We start from the raw sequence: 25,180 nt of genomic DNA, 5'->3' as shown, positions 1-25,180 counted from the left end.
ATTGAGCATGAAAATCTCTACAATTAATGTTCAGTAACATTTCACCTAAAATTGAAAATAAGCTTTAAATTCGAGAAAATGTGATTACTCAATGGCAAATTATTGTTGATTCTATTAAATCATTCACTATGAAGAGATAGCAGACCTCATGTGTGTCTCCAGCGTTATTGCACTGTCACCAGCTGGCTCAAATCTTTGAATAGTAGACTTGTAATGCGCGGGAACACTAGCGTCAGGTGATCAATTTTCATAACGGAAAGGAAAGTTGTGTGAGAGCGCCACACCAGATTTTTTAAAACTAATCATTGCTGTTTTAGGTGAGCGCCGTAGACGGTCTAATATCGCCCGACGTCCGTTCATCGTCGGTGAGCGAAAATGGCGACGTTGCCGATAATGGCAACGGCGGGCAGAAAAATGGCAACAAATGCTGCAGCCATTCGGTGAAACGCAATGGATCCATTGATGGCCAGACCTCCACGCCGGCCGCCAATAATGGACCAATGGAAGGACTCAAAGTCATTTCGGAGAATATAAGCGGGGAGGAGCTGCTGAAATATGGCCATCCCACTCTCAAAGATATGCGTCGATCCACTATGAACAGTATCAGTTCCCAGGATAGTGGTAAGTCTAATCAAATCATACATTTTCACTCACTTGTATTTGTTCTGTTTCTCAACTCTCAGATCCGGTTGCACAGAAGCCAGTTAAATTTTATTTGTGATTAATTCCACGAGAGAAGGCTTTTTCGAAAAGAAGACTTCTCTGATTGATTCTCGTGAAATTAATCTTGATCAATTTAACCGGCTTTTGAGCAACCGGCACTAAGGCCCGTCGCAAAGTAGACCCACGCTAATCCACGAAAAGCAACCCACGCCGTGGGATGTTTTGTAAACCATTGCTATAATTATTCATAACTAGCTGGCCCGGCGAACTTCGTACCGCCAAATTGTTAAAGCATCTCATGACAAACTTTAGCTGGATGCGCACCTGATGAGGCGCGATGCGGCATTTTGCATCCAGGTGCTTCTTGCTTATTGGTTTGAATGGAAGAACTCAAACACACTGAATTGGGCATGGCGTGGAACGGTGTGATAAGGCAATCTCCATAAGATCAACACTTCGTATCACCAAGCCGCGCCTCCTCAGCCTTAGCTTAATGTGATGCACTATATTTTTATGAAAATTATTCAACAATCAGTTTTTACATTTATATCTCAATATGGATTTCCTGTGTGCTTAGTTATTTGTGCAGCAGTTTGTATTTTTAGATATAATTGAATGCAGCTTGCTGGGAAATTGAATGGTATATCTTGCTGCCTTATACCTTGCTGCTGATTTTCCCGTGCATATTCTAAATTTACATCATTTCGAGTTCCACGACCAAAGTTTTCGTTCCGCGGCATTATTATTAGAATTAAAATTTGGTGAATCAGTGGAAAGAAAATAGAAAATCCGATCTACCGACGGCTGTTGGATGACGCAATGATTATAACAGCTGATTTTTATTTCTGTGTGTGGCCAGCTCACAAATCTTCTCCCATAAGGATTACATGTAAACTTTGAAGGACCGTAGGAAAGAGTCCTTAAGTCGGAATATGAATTTGATAGGCCATAAACCTGGTTCTGAACATTACGAACACAACTAAAAAAATAATGAAATTCGGTGCACACATAAAAAGTTATTGAATGTCAAAATTTGAGACTCAAATTTTATTTATATTATAGATCAATCAACTGACAAGTGGATTATTCATTGCATGTATTACACAGATGTCTGGAGAAGCCTAGCAATGGTTTACAAAAGATCCCACGGCGTGGGTTGCTTTTCGTGGATTGGCGTGGTTCTACTTTGCGGCGGGCCTAACTCTTTGTAATTGTTCTGTTCTAAACTCTCATAAATTATTATTTCTCCTCCTGGTAATGATAAGGATTGCACAAAATTATGCGCCACGAACATTTGCATTTCACTTTTTATCAGCTGATACTATGATTATTATAACTGAACTTAGGCTCAACTCACACTAATGCGACTCAGGTCGAGCAGAGACTCGACTCTAGTCGAGAGCATGTGTTTTCAAATGGTGACGTCGCGGAGACTAGAATCGACTGCTATGAGTGTCACCATTTTTGGAAACACATGCTCTCGACTAGAGTCGAGTCTCTTCTCGACCTTAGTTGCGTAAGTGTGAGTTGAGCCTTACTGTTTCTGTTTAAATACTGGTATAATAATTGAAGCATCAACTGATGAAAAGTTAAATGCACGTGTTTGTGGCGCGTAAGTCTGTACCCACCTATATAGGGGATGATTTTTTTTATTATCCTCACATATCAGGCATAATTTTGTGTATATATTATTTGTATTTGTTCTGTTTTAACTCTCCGAATTAATTCTTACTGTTTTTTCCGAGGTTGGTGCTCACATAAGCTAGAGGCTTGTGCTTGTGTAATGGTATGGATGATAATAGTGAATGAAAAAGACTAAGAAATTGTCAAAAAACCACAGACAATTGGTGTAATAACCGAAACCGGTCTTTCTAAAGGTGCGTACAGACTGTCGCTCTGCTCCGCAACCGAACGTCACTCCAGCAGAGCGATTGATGATCGACCGGCGAGCAAGAGTGGTTCGACCGTGGAAGGCGAGAAGATCTAACATCTTCCGTAACGTTCATGATGGGTGCGTGGGCGGAGCGACTGTGTAATAACCGAATGGTGCTACGATGGTGGTACGAGGGCGGTACGAGGGAGGAGCGTGCTCGGTGCGGGCTGGAAGCGCGAATATGTGTACGCAGCTTAAGAATCAATAAATATGTGGTTTTTTGACAACATCTTAGTCTTTTTCATTCAATATGAATAATTACCACAATATCAACTTCTCAACTACACAAAAAGTGGATGATAATAAGTTGATTAATGATAGGTACTGTAACAGATAATGCTCTGTTTAGTATTAAGAAATATTACACTATTATCTGATGCCGGATCCACACTATCGTCCAATGCGTACAAATTACGACGTGTGCCAGAGTGTGGATGGTCGGCTTGCCAGCGCTCGCCTTTACTGGTCTTCGTTTGCCATCGCTCCGATTATAGTCGAGCGAAGGCGAGTGGCCAGCCGAGCATCCACAAATGTTTACATTGCAGTGTGAATGGCAAGACCAACGTGGCCAAGCTTACAAGCCACTGGGCCAGCGACTGGGCGATAGTGTGGATCCGGCATAATTCTGTATATTATTCACATTGTTAGATAATATTCTGTTCTCATGCCCGGTTGCAGAGTCGTCACATAAATTCAAAAGCAGGCAGTTTTTACGAAGCCATAAATTCACTTTCCGTTGCACAGATGTCAAAGTAAACTATAGCTCCCATAAAAATAAAAACCCCCAATTAGACACATGATTTCGTTGCACAGTCGTCAAAAAGAGCTTATTTATGTCTCCAATAGCTAAAAACGGTCAGTTAAGTTATGGGCCCGAAGTCGTGCTGTTAAATTCAATATCTACTCCCGCCAAATGCATTTTAGAGGTTGTGATAGCTTTTTTTGAAAGATGTTTACGAAAAACGATCTGTATATAAGTAAATTATTTTTCTCTCCCTATGTTTTTTCAAGTTGTTTATAACCTCCTAAATATGGTGAGAAATCTCGCCAAAAGCCAAGAGTCGCCATATTGTTTATCAATTTTATGTGAGGTATTTTAAGTCTGTTCACAATGATGTTGATTGAAACTTTCTCCGATGCCAAGACATCGGTTGGATAGAAGCATGTACGGAGAAAAGTGAATAGAGCTGCAGTGTGACTTATGTGTGATGCTAATTCGAGATATAGCTAAATGGGCTTCGGCAAACGAACTGTGCAACGACCAACCATTTATGTCAGTGATTTTGAACTATGTCTCACATAGCTATGTTTGATTTTATGTAACAACTCTGCAACCGGGAATCAGTCTCTCAGAAATTATTCATCTTTCCAGTGCTGAGAGTAATGTCCACATAAGCTTGAGACAACCGTAATGATGAGAGATAATTTTGCTAGTTTTTTGTTTCCCAACCACCAGGAGTTTAATTTTTATAACCTATAAACAGTGGATTCACTTGCAATAATCTAAACTTGATAGAAACATGCAAAGGATACTTGTAAATATGTAAAATGACCACCTAATATCATATCAATATCTCAGCTGCTGATTTAGTGACTACAGCTTTCACACATATTACATTTAATAATTGAATGAAATTAATTTTTCAAATTAAATGAATTGTTGAAATTGAATGAATAATTCAGCAACAATGTTGTCAGTCCTCCTTAATAATAATAATAATTATAATAAAATAATTATTATTATTAGTCCCCCTTGAAAGCATGCAAAACTGTCTGTGATATTGATAGTATGACTCCTGACGTCACAGGAGCCAACCTGATTGGCGAGTGTGCATACTTCCATCTATCCTAATGCAAATCAAAAAGCAGCGCCACGTCATGCCGTCAAGCTCAACTGATGCTGGTGTGGCTCTACCAATATAGTTGTTTAGGTTTTATTTTAAATGTGAGTAGAACTCCATTGTTTTGTATTATTTTTCGCTTTTCATCAACTCAATCATTCAGTATTCTTCTTCTTCTTCTTTCAAGACCTCATCCAATTCTTGGTTTTTATTTTATTTTGTTCAAATACGGTCACTAAGTAGCCTACTATTATCATAAAATGAATTGAATAGTTTATTTTTTTATTTATTCTTACAAAAAATTATTTTCAATTGCCTTTATTAAGGCTGTGCAAAGGCTAAAAAATAAACTTACTACTGGTGATATTTTTCGAAGTTATTCGATACGTATATCATCAAGCTATATCATGGAAAAGTTTTCTCATGAAAACATCTTTTCGAGATATTAGCGCCTAAAGTTTAAATTTTTGGGACAGAACATTTCAAATTCGGTAAGAGATAAATCCATGAGATTTAGAGGATGGATTCTTCATTGTAATTTTGATTAAATAAAACAAAAATTTCCTGAAAATATCAATTTCTTAGAAAGTTATTCAATTTACTAAAAATGACCAAAAATAACTTTTAGTTGAGTTATTTCCGGTCATTTTTGGGTAATTGAATAACTTTCTCGAAAATTGATATTTTCAAAAGATTTTTGTTTTATTCAATCAACTATACCGTAAAGAATTTATTCTCTGAATCTCATGGATTCATCTCTTACCGACTTTGAAATTTTCTGTCCCAAAAATTTAAACTTTAGGCGCTCATATCTCGAAAATTAATGACTGGAAAAAATGTTTCCCTGAGAAAACTATTTCATTTTGATAGCTTGATGATATACAAATAGAAAAACTTTGAAAAATAAAAGTTTATTAAAAAAGTTTATTTTTAGCCTTTGCACAGCCTTAAGGGCGGAGTTAGGACTCTAGATCCTCCTCGCCACACAACCCTTACATATATTAGAATTATAAAAAGTTGATATTTTCTCAATAAAGGAGGAAATACAATACAAGTATAAGAGAATTAGTATAGAGATAGCATGTAACAAATTAATACTCCTGAAATATTGGAATTCCTTTTACTATTGCTATTCGAAGAATGATACTGAAGAATGTATTTTGATACATTAAGAATGTATTAGAATAATTTTTCCAGAACTAAGTTTTTTTTCGGATTCTTCAAAATTATATTTTCAATATGTGAATATTTCCTATTTTCGTTATACTAATGTGAAATATTTCTCCTAAGTTTAGTTTTGAAGCATCTAAATTTGAAAATCTACTTTGTGAAAATACTTGAGGGCTGAAAATTTTGTGAATTGAAGAACTACAAGACTTAACCTATTTTGGTCTATGTGTTATCTAAATTTGGGACAGGAATATCACAAGGTTACCTTATTTTTCCTCTCCCTATCATTTTGATAATGTACTTATTGTATAAATGAATACTCCAATTACCAAATTAGGCCTATAAATTGCTGACTTGGATAGTAGCATCTATTTTTAATACTGTGTTATTTTTTTGGATTAGCCTTTTAACATTTTCAATTATTGATTTATATTCCATGGTAATGCTCGGTGATATACTCGGTGCAAATCTACATCTTTGAAATCCTTGTCATAGTTTTGCGTCCTTTCTCTTGTTTCGTTTATTTTCCATCTGAGGTCTGTTACTAACATTATTCTTCTTGTCTTTAACTCAATTCTACTCGTGTCTAATGACTTTATCCATATCAAACTAATATTACATGAACTTTTATCAGGGTTGTGCTAACTATCTCTATTTTAAGCTATTATTACATCAGAAATTTGTTCTCTACTATATTATGAGTTATGGTGTAATCCTATAGACGACGCCTTTCACACTTCTAATGCTTCACATTTTCAATTATTCTGTGAAACATCAATAGAAATATTTCTTTTCTACATTCTCTTTGCATCCTACAGTTTACAAATTCTAACATTCTCCTGCTAATATTTCTTTTCCATTTCCAATAACCTAACATCTATTCATGCAAGTGCTTTGAAATACGGGCGTCTACTCTGCTCCATTCTACTGTTATGTTTGCTTCTATGAAATCGTTAACTCAATTTTCCGCATATTACCCTCTTTATATTACCATTATTGTAGGTTTCCAACATTGTTGTGAGACGAAACTTATGTTGTTATTCAGTTTGAGTCCTATATAAAGTATCTCAAAAGCCCAAAAGTAACAGTACTTTACTTTTAAAAGTAAAAACTTATACTCAAAATTGTATGAATAAACTAGAGCCCTTGCTCAACTTTTGAAGCAAAAGCTTCAAAATAGGTGAGTCTAATCTAGGGCAGCTTTTCACCTTTTACTCATAGTAAAATGGCTCAACTACTTCGTGTGAGTAAGTGGAAACTATACCAGATAGATCACAACCAACAGTTGAGAACTATAGAAATCTTTTTAGATTCAGCCATGAGATATATCACCATTATTCCCACAAAATAATAAATACAAAAGATACCTATCGGATATGATGATAGCAATCACAGAATAGGAAATAGGCATTCAAGAAGATGATAGTGTAGACGATTATAAGAAGGCTATTGAGATTATAAGATTGATTGATTGATTGATTGAGTACTTTATTTATGTAGATTACAATATATACTGGCTTATACACTTATATACAATAGCTTACAATACAGCAAAATTATAGATGAATTTACATAATATAGACTAAGAAAATAATTATTGAACTGTATATGATATGAAAAAGCAATTTGTAATATAATAACTATAGATAATAATCATATTGTTATGCATCTACATAAATTGGCGGAGCTTTGGACATATCAATGTCCATTCTTCGGAAAGAATATTAAAAATATCCTCCCCACTAACTCTCTACCAAGATTATGCTAAAGATAGAGAACAGAGCAGACGACCAAACACAAGCGGTGTCTATACTTGCATATTTAGCGCTTACGTGACTAGCACATTCTAACCTTTCACTATAAAAACAAAGTAAGGCGAATAATGATGAAAAATGTTTAAAATACGTGAGCATTTGCTCCAGAGTTCAGGAGCATAAGGTAAAGCTTATTCATATAATAATGAGCAAATGCTTATGCTTCTACCTAATGCTCATGAGCAAAACCTTATGCTCCATGTTCATGCTCATGAACATAATTATGCTCAGTATTATTCATACGACCCAATGGACCCTCTCTATGTGCAGCGTGCTTATGTACAAGCACATTCAACTATTGTAAACTAAAATACTGTACTTTTCAATGAGGAACTCACTGTAAAGTATACTTTATATACTAAAGGAATATGATTGGGGCTTTTTCTATTGTGTCTGACTCTTGATTCATTTCAGTCATTGACAATCACAGATCATTATATCATACAATTGTATTATTTATAAAATATAATACTCCTATTATCTCATAAAGCTCAGAAAACAATACATAACATGAAATGATTAATTTTAATATTATTTGAATGAATTGTGCTATTTTGTTGTAGGTATAAACATGAACTATCACTGCGACAGAGACCGCGACTCATCGGTGTCGCCCAGCGACATGTCGCAGTCACAGCAGTCGCACAAGTCGCGGCGACAAGTGGCTGCGGCCGCAGGTGGCAAGGATGGGGAGGGGCAGGGTGAGGAGGAGGAGAGGGGTGGGATCTCGTTTGAGGCGAAGAGTGAGAGGTTGGCCAACAAGAAGAAACTGCAATGGCATTGTCCGCCTAAGAATATTTGGAAGCCTACAACTGAGGTAAGCATTTAAACCAATTTCTCCTCATCATTTTTACTTTCCTTGCCCTATTACCATGGGTAAGAAAAGTATTGCTTTCCAAAAAAATTAAGGTACCCCAATTTCTAAATTTCTTTACGTTTCAAGGTCCCCCTGAGTCCAAAAAAGTGGTTTCTGGGTATTGGTCTGTATGTGTGTGTGCGTGTATGAGTGTATGTGCGTCTGTGTAAACAATATCTCATCTCCCAATTAACGGAATGACTTGAAATTTAGAACTCAAGGTTCTTACACTATAAGGATCCGACAAAAGCAATTTCGATCTAATGCAATTCAAGCTAATAAATGGCGAAAATGTTGTCAAAAACAGGGGTTTTCGCGATTTTCTCGATAACAGCTCCAACGATTTTGATTAAATTTATACCTAGAATAGTCATTGATGAGCTCTATCAACTGTCACCAGTCCCATATCTGTAAAAATTTCAGGAGCTCCGCCCCATCTATGCAAAGTTTGATTTTAGATTCCCAATTATCAGGCTTCAGATACAATTTAAACAAAAAATCTCGAGTGGAAAAGATTGAGCATGAAAATCTCTACAATTAATGTTCAGTAACATTTTCACCTAAAATTGAAAATAAGTTCGAAATTCGAGAAAATGTAATTATCCAATTGCAAACTGTTGATTCTATTAAATGATTCACTATGTAGAGATAGCAGACCTCGTATGTCTCCAGCGTTATTATCCTGTCACCGGCTGACTCAGATCTTTGTTTATAAGTAGACTTGAGATGCGCGTGAACACTAGCGTCAGGTGATCAATTTTCATAACGGCAAGGAAAGTTGTGTGAGTGCGCCACAGCAGATTTTTCTATTTTCTTTCTATTGATTCACAAAATTTTAATTCCAATAATAATGCCGCAGTACAAACGACGTCCAAACTTGGGTCGTAGAACTCGAAATGCTGTAAATTTAGAATATGCACGGGAAAATCAGCAGCAAGGAGATAAACCATTCAATTTCCCAGCAAGCTGCATCCAACTATATCTAAAAATACAAACTGCTGCACAACTAACTGAGCACATAGGAAGTCCATATTGAGATATTAATGTAAATTCTGATTGTTGGATAATTTTCATAAAAATATAGTGATGCATCAGATTAAGCTTAGGCTAAGCACACCTGAGGAGGCGCGGCTTGGTGATACAAAGTGTTGATTTTCTGGAGATTGCCTTATCACACCGTTCCACGCCAGGCCCGATTCAGTGTGTGTGAGTTCTTCCATTCAAACCAATAAGCAAGAAACACCTGGTTGCAAAATGCCGCATCGCGCCTCCTCAGGTGTGCATACAGCTAAAGTTTGTCAGAGATGCATTAACTATTTGGTGGTACGAAGTTCGCCGGACCAGCTAGTAAATGAATAAAAATAAATACTTTGTTATTGTCTCCTATCTTTTCTACAGCTTATTGTGATGTTTTGCTCTGCGCCCTAGGCAATAAAGAGTTTGACAGTTCCTTATAATGTTTTGTACATTTTGCGCCCTAGGCAATAAATAGTTTGACAGTTCATTCTAATGTTTTGTACATTTTGGCTCCCTAGGCAATAAAAGAGTTCGGGATGATAGAGGATGGCGATAGAGTGCTGGTGTGCCTAAGCGGCGGCAAGGACTCTCTGTCTCTATTGCACACACTGCACCAGTACCAGTGCTACGCGTCGAACGCCAAGGGAGTCCACTTTCAGTGGGCGCCGCCACGGTCGACCCGGGCAGTTCCGCCTACGACCCACGGCCACTCATTCCCTATCTGCACGCGTTGGGCGTCCACTATCTCTACGAGGAACAGTGTAAGTTCAACTAATAATAATTCATTCAGAATCATATTTATCAATGTTTTTTTGTATTATATATTATGTATGAGGATAAATGTAAGTTTGTGTATAATTCATTATCAATAGTATTTATCAATAATTTTATGGATTATTTGCTCATGGAACAGTGTAAGTTCAAAAAATTATTCATTCCGAATCTGATTTATCAATGATTTTATGGATTATTTGTTTGAAGAACAGTGCAAGTTGGTATCCTATACTATTAAACGAGCAATTTATGTTTATATGTTTAAATGTTTATTTATTTAAATGTATGTATGTCACCGGATCTCGAAAACGGCTCTAACGACTCCTACGAAATTTGGAACATAGTAGGTTCATAATATAAGAATTCGATTGCACTAGGTTTCATCCCTGGGAAAACTCGCTGAAGGACATTAAAATGATAATTCATCCTTGGAAAAACAGCTGAGACTTTCATCGTCTGTCGATAATGAAAGTGAGTGAGCGAGTGCATGTGTGTGGGATTGAGACAAAATTATAACTCAGCTGTTGAACTTTTGTAATCATTCAATCAGGTGTTTTGCCGATCGCACAAAGGCCGGTTAAATTTTGATCCGTATTGATTCCATTAGCCATCTTTTTGAAATGGTCTTCTCTGATTTGGTTCACGTGAAATTAATCGGGATTGGAATTTAACCGGCTTTTGTGCAACCGGGCTTTTGTGAGAGGAATTCTTGCATTCCTCTGGAAATTAATCTTAATCCACGTGATTAGATAAAAGATTTCTGTTAGAACTGTAAATATATTATAATTTCTTCTTTCGTAATACAATTTTTATGCTTTTGTTACTCCAGAGCGAAGCTCGGTCCCCGATATTATTCCAAATATGTGGAGCAGTGTGAGATATTCTCTTCTAAATCTTTTCTCATGGATTAGAGTACCATACGTTTTGGTAGAATGATATATTATTAATGTGTTTCATTTATTAAGTAAAATGTAGTTGATTCTGCAGTAGAAAAATATAAACGCATAAACGCAGTAGACTAGATCTAATTGGTTACCCAGAACTCATCCCTACACACAGACTTACTGTCTTTGTAGAAGTATTCTTTGTAATATTAATAATTAATTGTTGTAAAGTGCATTTCAAAGAATAAAACGTGATTTGATTTGAATTTATTTGATTATTTTATTGTGTTTTCCTCGCACTTTAAATTCAATTGTAAATAATTACCATTTAAATTCTATACGTTTCAAGGTACCCTGAGTCCAAAAAGTGTTTTTTGGGTATTGGTCTGTTTGTGTGTGTGTGTGTGTGTATGAGTGTATCTGTGTGCGTCTGTGTAAACAATATCTCATCTCCCAATTAACGGAATGACTTGAAATTTGGAACTTAAGGTCTTTGTAATATAAGGATCCACTGCAAACAGATATGTCACATATCACACCAATATTGAATGTTTAAGGAAACAGTTGATCTATATAGGCACTAAAATAATAAACCTTATTTCGGACCACTTCCTCATAGACTCCAAGATTAGTATAAAAACCTGGACATACAATAACTTTTTCTTCCATATCAACGTATGAATCTCGAGATTTCTGCTCAAACTGCCGTTTGCAGGGTCATTTCTTATAGATACATTTGTTGAAAGTGGGCTCACTTACAAATTCTGCACATTTTTTCTCTTTTTTTCCTACTATCTTCTCCAATACTTCCCTTTTTCTTATCCTCTTCACCCCTTCTTTTCTTACTTTTATACCCTCTACCTGCCTATTACATGGGAAACCATAGTTGGCTAGCTATTTTTCCTCCTTTCTTTCTTTTCAGCACACTCCGTCATGAAGCCTGTTTTTGTATTTTATTAGAAATTTATTTTTGATTGTGATTTTCTGTGTTTTGATTACTTTTATATATATTGTATTGTGTTGATTGGAATAAAAATTGATTGATTGATTGAAATGTTGTGTTGTTGTGCAGCAATCCTGGACCAAGCGAGCAAGGCGGCTGAATGCAAGTCAATCTGCAGCTTCTGCAGTCGCATGAAACGGGGTCGGTTGTACGCATGCGCACGAGAGAATGGCTACAATGTGTTAGCGCTGGGTCAGCATCTGGACGACCTGGCTGAGAGCTTCCTCATGTCCACCTTCCACAATGGCCGGCTCAGGTCTATGAAGGTCAGTAGCTAAATCAGAGATGCATTAACTATTTGGTGGTACGAAGTTCGCCGGACCAGCTAGTAAATGAATAAAAATAAATACTTTGTTATTGTCTCCTATCTTTTCTACAGCTTATTGTGATGTTTTGCTCTGCGCCCTAGGCAATAAGAGTTGACAGTTCCTTATAATGTTTTGTACATTTTGCGCCCTAGGCAATAAATAGTTGACAGTTCATTCTAATGTTTTGTACATTTTGGCTCCCTAGGCAATAAAAGAGTTCGGGATGATAGAGGATGGCGATAGAGTGCTGGTGTGCCTAAGCGGCGGCAAGGACTCTCTGTCTCTATTGCACACACTGCACCAGTACCAGTGCTACGCGTCGAACGCCAAGGGAGTCCACTTTCAGTTGGGCGCCGCCACGGTCGACCCGGGCAGTTCCGCCTACGACCCACGGCCACTCATTCCCTATCTGCACGCGTTGGGCGTCCACTATCTCTACGAGGAACAGTGTAAGTTCAACTAATAATAATTCATTCAGAATCATATTTATCAATGGTTTTTTGTATTATATATTATGTATGAGGATAAATGTAAGTTTGTGTATAATTCATTATCAATAGTATTTATCAATAATTTTATGGATTATTTGCTCATGGAACAGTGTAAGTTCAAAAAATTATTCATTCCGAATCTGATTTATCAATGATTTTATGGATTATTTGTTTGAAGAACAGTGCAAGTTGGTATCCTATACTATTAAACGAGCAATTTATGTTTATATGTTTAAATGTTTATTTATTTAAATGTATGTATGTCACCGGATCTCGAAAACGGCTCTAACGACTCCTACGAAATTTGGAACATAGTAGGTTCATAATATAAGAATTCGATTGCACTAGGTTTCATCCCTGGGAAAACTCGCTGAAGGACATTAAAATGATAATTCATCCTTGGAAAAACAGCTGAGACTTTCATCGTTTGTCGATAATGAAAGTGAGTGAGCGAGTGCATGTGTGTGGGATTGAGACAAAATTATAACTCAGCTGTTGAACTTTTGTAATCATTCGATCAGGTGTTTTGCCGATCGCACAAAGGCCGGTTAAATTTTGATCCGTATTGATTCCATTAGCCATCTTTTTGAAATGGTCTTTTCTGATTTGGTTCACGTGAAATTAATCGGGATTGGAATTTAACCGGCTTTTGTGCAACCGGGCCTTTGTGTGAGGAATTTTTGCATTTCTCTGGAAATTAATCTTAATCCACGTGATTAGATAAAAAATGTCTGTAAGAACTGTAAATATATTATAATTTCTTCTTTCGTAATACATTTTTTTATGCTTTTGTACTCCAGAGCGAAGCTCGGTCCCCCGATATTATTCAAAATATGTGAAGCAGTGTGAGCCATTCTCTTCTAAATCTTTCCTCATGGATTAGAGTACCATACGTTTTGGTAGAATGATATATTATTAATGTGTTTCATTTATTAAGTAAAATGTAGTTGATTCTGCAGTAGAAAAATATAAACGCATAAACGCAGTAGACTAGATCTAATTGGTTACCCAGAACTCATCCCTACACACAGACTTACTGTCTTTGTAGAAGTATTCTTTGTAATATTAATAATTAATTGTTGTAAAGTGCATTTCAAAGAATAAAACGTGATTTGATTTGAATTTATTTGATTATTTTATTGTGTTTTCCTCGCACTTTAAATTCAATTGTAAATAATTACCATTTAAATTTCTATACGTTTCAAGGTACCCTGAGTCCAAAAAGTGTTTTTTGGGTATTGGTCTGTTTGTGTGTGTGTGTGTGTGTATGAGTGTATCTGTGTGCGTCTGTGTAAACAATATCTCATCTCCCAATTAACGGAATGACTTGAAATTTGGAACTTAAGGTCTTTGTAATATAAGGATCCACTGCAAACAGATATGTCACATATCACACCAATATTGAATGTTTAAGGAAACAGTTGATCTATATAGGCACTAAAATAATAAACCTTATTTCGGACCACTTCCTCATAGACTCCAAGATTAGTATAAAAACCTGGACATACAATAACTTTTTCTTCCATATCAACGTATGAATCTCGAGATTTCTGCTCAAACTGCCGTTTGCAGGGTCATTTCTTATAGATACATTTGTTGAAAGTGGGCTCACTTACAAATTCTGCACATTTTTTCTCTTTTTTTCCTACTATCTTCTCCAATACTTCCCTTTTTCTTATCCTCTTCACCCCTTCTTTTCTTACTTTTATACCCTCTACCTGCCTATTACATGGGAAACCATAGTTGGCTAGCTATTTTTCCTCCTTTCTTTCTTTTCAGCACACTCCGTCATGAAGCCTGTTTTTGTATTTTATTAGAAATTTATTTTTGATTGTGATTTTCTGTGTTTTGATTACTTTTATATATATTGTATTGTGTTGATTGGAATAAAAATTGATTGATTGATTGAAATGTTGTGTTGTTGTGCAGCAATCCTGGACCAAGCGAGCAAGGCGGCTGAATGCAAGTCAATCTGCAGCTTCTGCAGTCGCATGAAACGGGGTCGGTTGTACGCATGCGCACGAGAGAATGGCTACAATGTGTTAGCGCTGGGTCAGCATCTGGACGACCTGGCTGAGAGCTTCCTCATGTCCACCTTCCACAATGGCCGGCTCAGGTCTATGAAGGTCAGTAGCTAAATCAAAAATGAATTCCACTCTTGAATGTTTCTTTCCATTACGAAATGCTTGCAAATGATCACTTTCAATTACGACTTAAAAGACTGGAAATTTTCAACAATGTCCTGTAAAATGTTCTTATATCGACCTTAATTTTCGAGATCTATCAATTTTTGAAAAACGTCAATAACTAAAAAACGCTATCAGTCAAAATCCAATTTTAAGGATATGGTTGGAAAAAGGAAGACATTTTTAAAAAGATTCATTCATCATTCGTTCCTTTGTTTTACGTTTTTAAACATTCTATCAGCGCTCAAACTTGAAAAAGTGCATTCGTCGAGTTCAAAGTCGAATTTCAAACAAGTTTTTTTTGTTATTACTTTCCTTGCCCTATTAACATATAGTTAAGGAAAGTATTGCTTTCCGAAAAAAAATTGAGGTACCCCAATTTCTAAATTTCTATACGTTTCAAGGTACCCTGAGTCCAAAAAGTGTTTTTTGGGTATTGGTCTGTTTGTGTGTGTGTGTGTGTGTGTGTGTGTGTGTGTGTGTGTGTGTGTGTGTGTGTGTGTGTGTGTGTGTGTGGTGTGTGTGTGTGTGTGTGTGTGTGTGTATGAGTGTATCTGTGTGCGTCTGTGTAAACAATATCTCATCTCCCAATTAACGGAATGACTTGAAATTTGGAACTTAAGGTCTTTGTAATATAAGGATCCGACACGAACAATTTCGATCAAATGCAATTCAAGATGGCGGCTAAAATGGAGAAAATGTTGTCAAAAACAGGGTTTTGTGTGTGTGTGTGTGTGTGTGTGTGTGTGTGTGTGTGTGTGTGTGTGTGTGTGTGTGTGTATTAGTGTATGTGTGTCTAAGTACACGATATCTCATCTCCCAATTAACGGAATGACTTGAAATTTGGAACGTAAGGTCCTTTCAATATAAGGATCCGACACGAACAATTTCGATCAAATGCAATTCAATATGGCGGCTAAAATGGCGAAAATGTTGTCAATAACAGGGTTTTTCGCGATTTTCTCAAAAACGACTCCAACGATTTCGATCAAATTTATACTTAAAATAATCATTGATAAGCTCTATCAACTGCCACAAGTCCCATATCTATACAAATTTCAGGAGCTCTGCCACATTTATGCAAAGTTCGATTTTAGATTCCCAATTATCAGGCTTCAGATACAATTTTAACAAAAGATTGAGCATGAAAATCTCTACAATTAATGTCCAGTAACATTTTTACCTAAAATTGAAAATAAGCTCGAAATTCGAGAAAATGTGATTATCCAATTGTAAACTTTTGGCAACTGTTGATTCTATTAAATCATTCACTATTAAGAGATAGCAGACTTCGTGTGTCTCCAGCGTTATTGTCCTGTCACCAGCTGCCTCAGATCTTTGAATAGTAGACTTGAGATCCGCGTGAACACTAGCGTCAAGTGATCAATTTTCATAACGGCAAGGGAAGTTGTATGAGTGCACTACACCAAATTTTTTTCATATGGAACTGTTTTCCATTTCACCTTAGTATGGAGAAAGTCCACAACGTCTCTGTTCATAGTGTGAATTCTATCTTTATTTAATTATTTTTTGTTGTGGATAGTAAAGTATTTGTATATCATTTTGCAGGCGCACTACCTGATAAGAGAGCAGGACTTGCGTGTGATCCGGCCTTTTGTCTACGTGAGGGAGAAATCTCTGCGTCAATTCGCCGAGAGCCGAAAGCTGCCCGTCATACCCGAGAATTGTCCGGCCTGCTTCGAAGCACCCAAGGTTTGTCACATTTTTCAAAAATATGATATAGCTATATATGATCAGCTATAGCTTAAGGGTAACCGTCCACTGGATCCTTATTCAACCGATCCGTTCGGCCGTTGAATCGGACGAATCTGCTGGCCGTTCATTCGGACGAATATGGTCGTCCATTGGAACCGTTTACGTCAGTCTAGTTCAGTAGTAGGCTGGTTGCCAATTATTGAATTAACTACTATCATAGCCACCAAAATTTTCCATAAACAATGATTATATTGAGATTTTGAAAACTGAATAAACCAATTCAATACAATTACAAATTCACATAATAATTGGGTACATCATACAGAAATTCAGAATATACTCTATTCTAGAAATAATAAAAATGAATTAGATATAACATAACTGAAATCCCAGTTGTACTCATTTTACCGGCAGTAATTGCTAGCAGAGACACGTGTCTGATCGCTAGCAATGAGTTCAGTTCAAATCATTGAAAGATTTTTTCTTCTTGATTGAAATACAAAAAAAGAACTTTGTTGAAATTCACAAAATCACAATTTTATTTTAGGTATTCACCAAATCAATCTATTATGTGTAATTTTATGATTAAAAGTCTATTTTGAAAAATATTCTAGCTTTTACCCATTCATCAATATCTTTTGTAAGTTTTTTGTTTATTTTATGGGTGAATAAGTTTAAATTAAATTGGAATAAACCAATATCCACTAAATTAGTTAATATAATAATCTTATCTTCAAATCCTATTTGTTCAGCAATCTTTGTCCACAGATTCCTTTGAACATCACGACTATGATATTTTTGTCTTGCATATCCCATAATGAAACATGCACTTGAACCAAACTTATCAACTTTTCTTTGTCCATATTTAAAACAGAACAAGTTCAAAAAACGAAAACAGACAAGACTGTGAAACAATTTTGAGGTTAGGATGATGTTGTCTCATCTCTACTTCGTCCGGATAGAGCCGGAAAATCCCATTCAATTCGCATCGAAAACTTGATCGGCCGGAGACGGCCGTGCACGGACGTATGAACCTGTTGCAACGGACGAGCATATATAGTTTTCTTTGTTGGGGGATCGTTCGGACGAGTTCGGTAGTTTTCGGTCGGTGCTAGTTCGGACGAAATCGGTTCCAGTGGACGGCCCACCTTAATGGTATATGTATAGGTCTAACTGATTCAATTCATTCTTAAGCTGCGAACACAAATTCGCGCTTCCAACCAGCACCGAGCACGCTCCTCCCTCGTACCGCCCTCTTACCACCTTCGAACCACAGTCGCACCGCCCACACACCCATCATGAACGTTATGGAAGATGTTGGATCTTCTCGCGTTCGCCGGTCGAACCACTGTTGCTCGCCGGTCGATCATCAATCGCTCTGCTGGAGTGACGTTCGGTTGCGGAGCAGAGCGAAAGTCTGTACGCACTTATAAATGTTTCCTTCAGCTATAGCTTTAATGGTATAGTTATAGGTCTAACTGATTCAGTTCAATTCATTCTTTATTGTCGTAAGCATTTTTATAAATACATGGACATCGTCAGGTACATAATTATGAGAGCACATATACATTTGAAATTTAATAACTGTCCTAGAAACTAGTTCAATGGTCAATTTATTATCTGTTTTTTTTTTGTTATTTGTCTATGTAAAGTAGTGTTGTACCGTTGCAAGTTGAATAAATTAAACGGTAGAAACACTTCACTCATATGGGCTACTTTTTAACAAATTAATAAAAACATGATAAAAATCGTGTAGTACCCTTTATTTTTTGAAAAACTTTGAAATAGTTCAACAACTAGTTTCGACCCCAACTTAGGTCATTTTCAAGTTGAAATCATTTCAACTATATTATCAGGGTTGAAACTAGTTATTGAACTATTTTAAAGTTTTTAAAAAATAAAGGGTAGCCTACTACACGATTTTTATATTGTTTTTATTAATAAAACGGTAGGTTTAATGGAAGACAAAGAGGCAGACCAAGGAATCGTTGGGCTGGATGGAGTGGAGGCAGATAAGGGTCAGAGGTTGGAAGCAGAAGGCAGGTGAACTTTTGATGTGGAGGCGAATAGTTGAAGAGGCTAGAGCTCACGCTGAGCTGTAATGCCGAAAGAAGAAGAAAGGTTTAATGGTCCATTACGTTCTATAAGTGTTCTAGAAACCGGGGTTTTTAGTATCAACAAGTTAACAATAGAATTCGATATGTCATGAATGGATTTAAGGAGGAAAATGTGTCATAATGTCAAAAATAGTCAATTATTCAATTCATTTATTTCCTCTTGTCATAGAAAAGGGAAAGATTTTATATTATCTTGTTTTTGGCAAATAAAATTTATTCATTCATTCATTTGACGTATTTCTTTAATTTTTCATGTAATTTTTAATTTTTCTTAATAACTCAATATTTTCCAAGTTCTGAGAGTTTATTGAATGTAATCATTCTATTATATTCGGTTTTTAATCAAATCAAATTCAAAAATTCTAGTTTATTTATTTCTGGACTGAAAAGTGGACTCAAATCAATTCAAGTGGATAGCATAACCTATAATTTTTATTTATTCATAACTCTACCTTCATTGTATTATCATTCATCCCATCATCATCACCTAGGTTTAAAATACTTTTAGAAAGTCACCTTTGTAAAATAATAAATAATATTTCTCCTTTCTCCTAATAATATTGATCCTTTCAATCCTTTACATTTGAAACTTTTCAACTATTGAAACTGTGCGACTTTTTAACTTTTCATATATTTTAATAAGCTATTATCTTGTTCCTTAAATTAATAAATTGTTTCTTTTTCTGTTATAGGAACGTCATCGCACAAAACAACTACTAGCCCAGCAGGAGATCCTGTTCCCGAAACTCTTCCTATCTCTGCGCGCCGCCCTTAAGCCACTCATCAGTTTCCGCAAAACTGGTGAAGAAAGCAAATCGTACAATCGCCTCAAAGTGGGACCCTGCCATCCTGATGACGACACGGAGACTGATGACACCGAGGAGGATCCTGTCTCGGTCAAGAGCAATTCGGAGAATTAGATAGTCACCCTCATTACATCGGAGAGGATGTTGTCTTGGTGAAGAGTGGTTCGGAGAATTAGATAGTCACCCTCATAACATCGGAGAGAATGTTGTCTCGGTGAAGAGTGGTTCGGAGAATTAGATAGTCACCCTCTTTACATCGGAGAGAATGTTGTCTCGGTGAAGTGTGGTTCGGAGAATCAGATAGTCACCCTCATAACATCGGAGAGGATGATGTCTCGGTGAAGAGTGGTTCAGATAATTAGTCACCAGGAAAAATCGAAGAGGTTGCTGTGTCGGTCAAGATCAATTCGGTAAATTGGGAGGCACCCTGAGAGTAGAATGCATAGAAATCAAGTTTCTGAAGGTGAGTTGGCGGGATGAATTTCCCCAATTCAGTGGAAAGGTTTCATAAGTGATGGTTGTTTGAAAAGTTGTTTAAAAATATTTTGTATTTCGAAAAACCTCCTGGAGTAATGGATAGTAACTCGAAAAAAATATTATAAAAGGATTGTTTACAAATGAGAGGTGATTCATAATTTAGTAATACTCGTATTATTTATTCGGGAAACGCGATGGAATTTGATATAAATTTATTTTTAAAAAATTTCGAATTAAGGTCTCCTCAAGTGATAGTTACATGTAAATAAGTTATAGACTATGATTTTTCAATTAGAAAGACTTGTTTTCAATTTGATAGTGTTTATTTCAGTTTTAATTGAGTTTAGAATGTGTTTATGTACTAGTGTATAGAGTATGTGTGTAAATTATCTATTACTGCTTGTTGCAGTAAAGGTTCAAACCTTGACCAAATTTGAGTTTTTGATACAATCTTACAATCAAGGTTAAGGTTTGATTCTTGAACGAGTGTCAAATCAAGATTTTATTTATCTTTATGTTTTTGAATTCAACTTAGAATGCGTGAGATTTCACTTCAAATTTCACTTTTATAGTATCTTGATTTGAGTTGAATTAACTTACTCATCAGGTATATGATGGAGTATCATTATATTAATTAATTATTATATTATTAATTATATTGATTAATCAATGACCATTTGTGTAAGCATAAATTCATTTTTGGATGGTGTATGGTTTTTGAATGGCAGATGCGTATATCCATCTAAAGTCAATCTAGGTTTGACCATTGTTTCAGTTCAAACCTCGTTCGACAAATCTACTCTCATAATCCTTATGAAAGTATTTTGTGAAAAATTTATGAAATTGATGCATTGTTAATTTAACGTATTAAACGTTATTTTAACGTTAGTATAATCAGATATGGTATTGATAACGTTAACGTATATATTATTATTTAACGTTATTTTAACGTATATGGTATTTAACGTTATTTTAACGTATATGGTATTTAACGTTATTATAACGTATATGGTATTTAACGTTATTTTAACGTATATGGTATTTAACGTTATTTTAACTTATAATTATGGTATTTAACGTTGGTATCATCAGATATGGTATTGATATATCATGTAGATTAGTACTCTGTAATATGGGTTTGAACTGTTATTATTAGTTATATTTTATCGATATTACTACTATATGCTTAGAATAAACATTTACGAAACCTTGCTTTCGTAATGTTTGACCATACTATTATATTCTGAAAGAAAAATGTTTGACAATGATACAGTATACAATACCTATTAATTACGATATTTTTGAAGTTTACAATCATAATGATTTTTTGTTGACTTTGAAAAGGAATGCTTGGAAAGGATTGTTTTAATACTAAACTATAGAAATTTCTACTGCCAGTACATATTTTTTATAAGCATGAATTCATTTTTGGGTGGTATGGTTTTTGAATGACAGATGCGTATATTTATCTAGCTTTAGAGAAAAAATTCCAAAGTCTTCTAATTGTGGACCCAAATTATTATTTTACGAACCTTTCAATAATAGTAAAATTTGTAAAAGGACTTTTTGAGTTTCGAAGAACCTCAAGAGAATAGATATAAGATGCTCATTTTTGCAAGATATGAATATTTGAAGGGTCACATTCTATTTGAGCAATACACTTTGGAGCTGAATGGTTAATTATTTCAAAGAAATAAATTTATTGAATGAGAGAATATAGTTTTATAAAAAGTGAAGTACACACAACTTTACTGAAAAATTTAATTCATATTATCTAGCCAGCCTACAAAAGTTATTCTATTGTTTTTTACATTGGAAGAAAATTTAATAAACATAATTTATTTTTGTAGAAGGAAGATGTCCAGTTGGAGATATTTTGTAAATAAATTGAATACCTCAAAGTTCATAGAAGTATAAATACATAAGTTATTCATGTAAAAAATCAAGAAATATTATAAATGTCCTTGCTTATTATATTGGTAGGTAAACGCGACAATAATATATTCAAAGGTCTTACAGTAAAAAATTATAGAACAGCTACATATTTTTACTCTTCCCATTAAAAAAATATTGCCAATCTATTTTAGAAATCATTTTATATTTAATTGACGGCTTGAGCTGCAGTTTTAGATAGTCTACCTTGATATACTCTTTCAGTAAGAAAGAATGTCCTTGATTTTGTGCATGATTCACCCAATTCACGTGTAAATAATGAAGCTAAAGTTCAACCAAAATTGTATTGAGATAGTACAGTAACTTTGATAGAAAAGTAAATGTTAATGTAAATAACCATTTATAACTTACTACTTGGATATCTTATTGCCATTTGAAAATAAGAACTACCAATTCATTTGTAAATAATCATAAGCCATAAATATTAATTTAAAAAGATTGATTAATCTAATCTAGTTCACATACAGTACTTGATTCCTTAGAAAACTGAATCATAAAAATGCATGATATATGTATTAACTGTGTAGATCAATTTTTTAGAAATCTACATAATTTTTGTTGAACCTGATTGAAGAAGGTTTTGAACTATCAATTGAAATTGAACTAATCATTAATTATATCTATAGTGAAGTCCACGTTATAATGACAGTGTTTGATTAACAATGGTATTGCTATCTTTGTCTATCATTCAACAAAGCGGATAGCGCTATCTCTCTCTCTCTCGCTTTGCTCTGTTGCCAGATCGGCTTTTAACAATGTAGAATTCATAATTAATTAACAAAAAATTTCATCAGTTACGAAAATTCATTATGAAATTATTGAAAAATATAATTAGGCTACTTGCTTAATTAAATGTAATTGATTATTTTAAACGAGAATGAACAGTCAATATTACATCAATAAACCTGTATCAGCTACCGTCAAGAAGGCATTGACAAGACAGAGGATCGGCAACGTTGTTCTCCTATCTTGCTCCACTGCCATTATAACGTGGACCTCACTATAATTATATGTTGAATATTATTATTCTGTATGAGCAATTTGTTTCAAGTTTTAATATGTATATTCCAATGTTTAAAAGAGGTCTTCATTTTTGCTCAATGATATTAATAGATATATTCCTCAGCATTATTGCAAAATAACTTCTCCAAATAACATTATAAATGTATACTTTTAAAGTACTATTTTTTTGGGAGTTTAGTTTGCTTTAAGCCGCCAGTTTATTTATCTTTTTAAAACTATCTTTTTCCAAAATTAATTTGGAAATGTTTAGTTTGCTTCAAGCTGTCAGATTAATTTTATCTGTAAGTTCCCTATTTCCATTAATTTGAAACAGATGTTTTTCTTTTCGTCCTTTTCTACTCAAAACGCTGAAGCTCTTCCATTCTCATATTTTCGTAGAAAAAAATTAACTTATCAAAATTTGTATATATTCAAGAACAAAATCAAGTTTATAAATAATGCTACTCTTGGCTATTATCAAGGTCAACTTGGCTGGTATTTTTTGTTTTATAATATTTGACTTTTTTTTATTTGATATAATATGTTGCAATGTTGACAGTTTTAAATAAATTATCAACATTTTTTCATGTTGTTGCATTACTTTAATGTACATTGGCAAGTAAATTACTAAGTGTCCAATTAGATGCCCTATTATTGAAAAATATTCTTCCTTGAAATTTTACATTCTTCAATCGTTGATCATTTCAGGCTTTGAAAATCTAGACTGCTAATTTGAGAAAATAGGTTTTGAATTATCATAATTAACTATATTATTATTATTCATTAATATACGGTAATTGATGTGATGTTTATATATAATAACGTTATTTACTGTATTGAATATAATTAACATAAGGATATGTTCAAGTTAGTTGTGAACCAAGTCATAATCTTAAGAGAAAGCATGTCTGTAGTGTTTATATTTATTCAAGAAATGGTAATGTGTGGATTTTGTAATAGTTGTTGCAGTTTATGTATTCGATATATCGATATAGTCTTGCTGAAACTTAGTACAAAATTTGATAGATTCTCAACAATGGTAGGACTCTTCAGTTTAAAGGTGCGTACAGATATACGCGCCGCGAACATGAGCAATTCACTTTTATTCAGCTGACTATATCTGTATTTTTACAGAAACGGTAAGATACAGATATAAAAAGCTTGGCATCAGCTGATTAAAAGTGTATTGCTCATGTTCGCGGCGCGTATATCTGTACGCACCTTTATGGCAGATTTAACCAAATTATTATCAACCTGTTCAAGAGTACATCTTTATAAATATTACAAAATTAATAGAGTAAAATATTTCAGATTTTTTTTTGTTCTTGAGCGATTTAACCTTCATTTAATCATATGAGGATTCATCAGAGAATTTTCATTAAAAATATTAGATGTTTTGACCAATAATGTTATAGAAATCATAGAAAATCACTACTACATATCAATAGGCTACTTATGTTTGAGCATACAACTGTTCTGAAAACATTGGGCTCATTCCTTCATTTTATTATAATTTTTAGATTGATTCAATTTATTGTTGACGCATACATAATAATATTATTTTTTCAACATCATATTTCTTTGATCATTGTTACTATATTTTTCTTGTGTCTCAATTATTAAATCTTCATGTAATGATATACATAAACTGCCAATTGGAGCTTCCTTTCATGTAGTAGTTTCTATTAGTATTTATCACTTTTATATTTTTTAAAATGTATGAATTCAGGGGTAATTCCTTGTATTTATAAAATAGAACTATAATACTCTTTAAAATGAATAAAATATTAAATATTACTTTACAATTCGTATTCTTGTCTAATATTTTATCAATTTTAAAGGGTATTTTAATTCTATTTTATAAATACTTTTATATTATATATTTTTCATGATTTTTTATGTAATTCACTTGAATTCTTTCAAATTTATTTCAGCATACTTAGGTATCAACAATTTAACTTGTAGTTTAGAATACTACAATAACTATTTCTTGAAAATATTTGTAACTTTCGACCATAAAAAATTGTATACAATTACTTGTATCATATCACTGATTCAGGATTCTAACTAAAATTATTCCCAGTTCATCATGTTTATGATTGATCATTATACTATGGAATCATTCTTTGTCCAAGGTTTTATGAAGAATATATTGTTTTTGCATTATTT

General features: G+C 34.4%; 1 protein-coding gene across 1 annotated transcript in view; it reads left to right on the top strand.

The window, feature by feature from the left end:
- LOC111063429 overlaps window positions 1–24,897 on the top strand; it is a 182,114-nt gene extending 157,217 nt beyond the window's left edge. Inside the window, 9 exon segments of the mRNA XM_039438566.1 lie at window positions 318–621; window positions 7,985–8,238; window positions 9,813–9,948; window positions 9,951–10,055; window positions 12,025–12,221; window positions 12,469–12,712; window positions 14,684–14,880; window positions 16,510–16,653; window positions 19,466–24,897. Of these exon segments, the coding sequence (XP_039294500.1) occupies window positions 318–621; window positions 7,985–8,238; window positions 9,813–9,948; window positions 9,951–10,055; window positions 12,025–12,221; window positions 12,469–12,712; window positions 14,684–14,880; window positions 16,510–16,653; window positions 19,466–19,693 (1,809 nt within the window). The 3' untranslated portion in view covers window positions 19,694–24,897.
- Window positions 24,898–25,180: the final 283 nt, after the last annotated feature.

Source organism: Nilaparvata lugens, chromosome 12, assembly GCF_014356525.2.
Source record: "Nilaparvata lugens isolate BPH chromosome 12, ASM1435652v1, whole genome shotgun sequence".
Taxonomy (NCBI): domain Eukaryota; kingdom Metazoa; phylum Arthropoda; class Insecta; order Hemiptera; family Delphacidae; genus Nilaparvata; species Nilaparvata lugens.
This window is presented reverse-complemented; position numbering and strand designations above follow the sequence as displayed.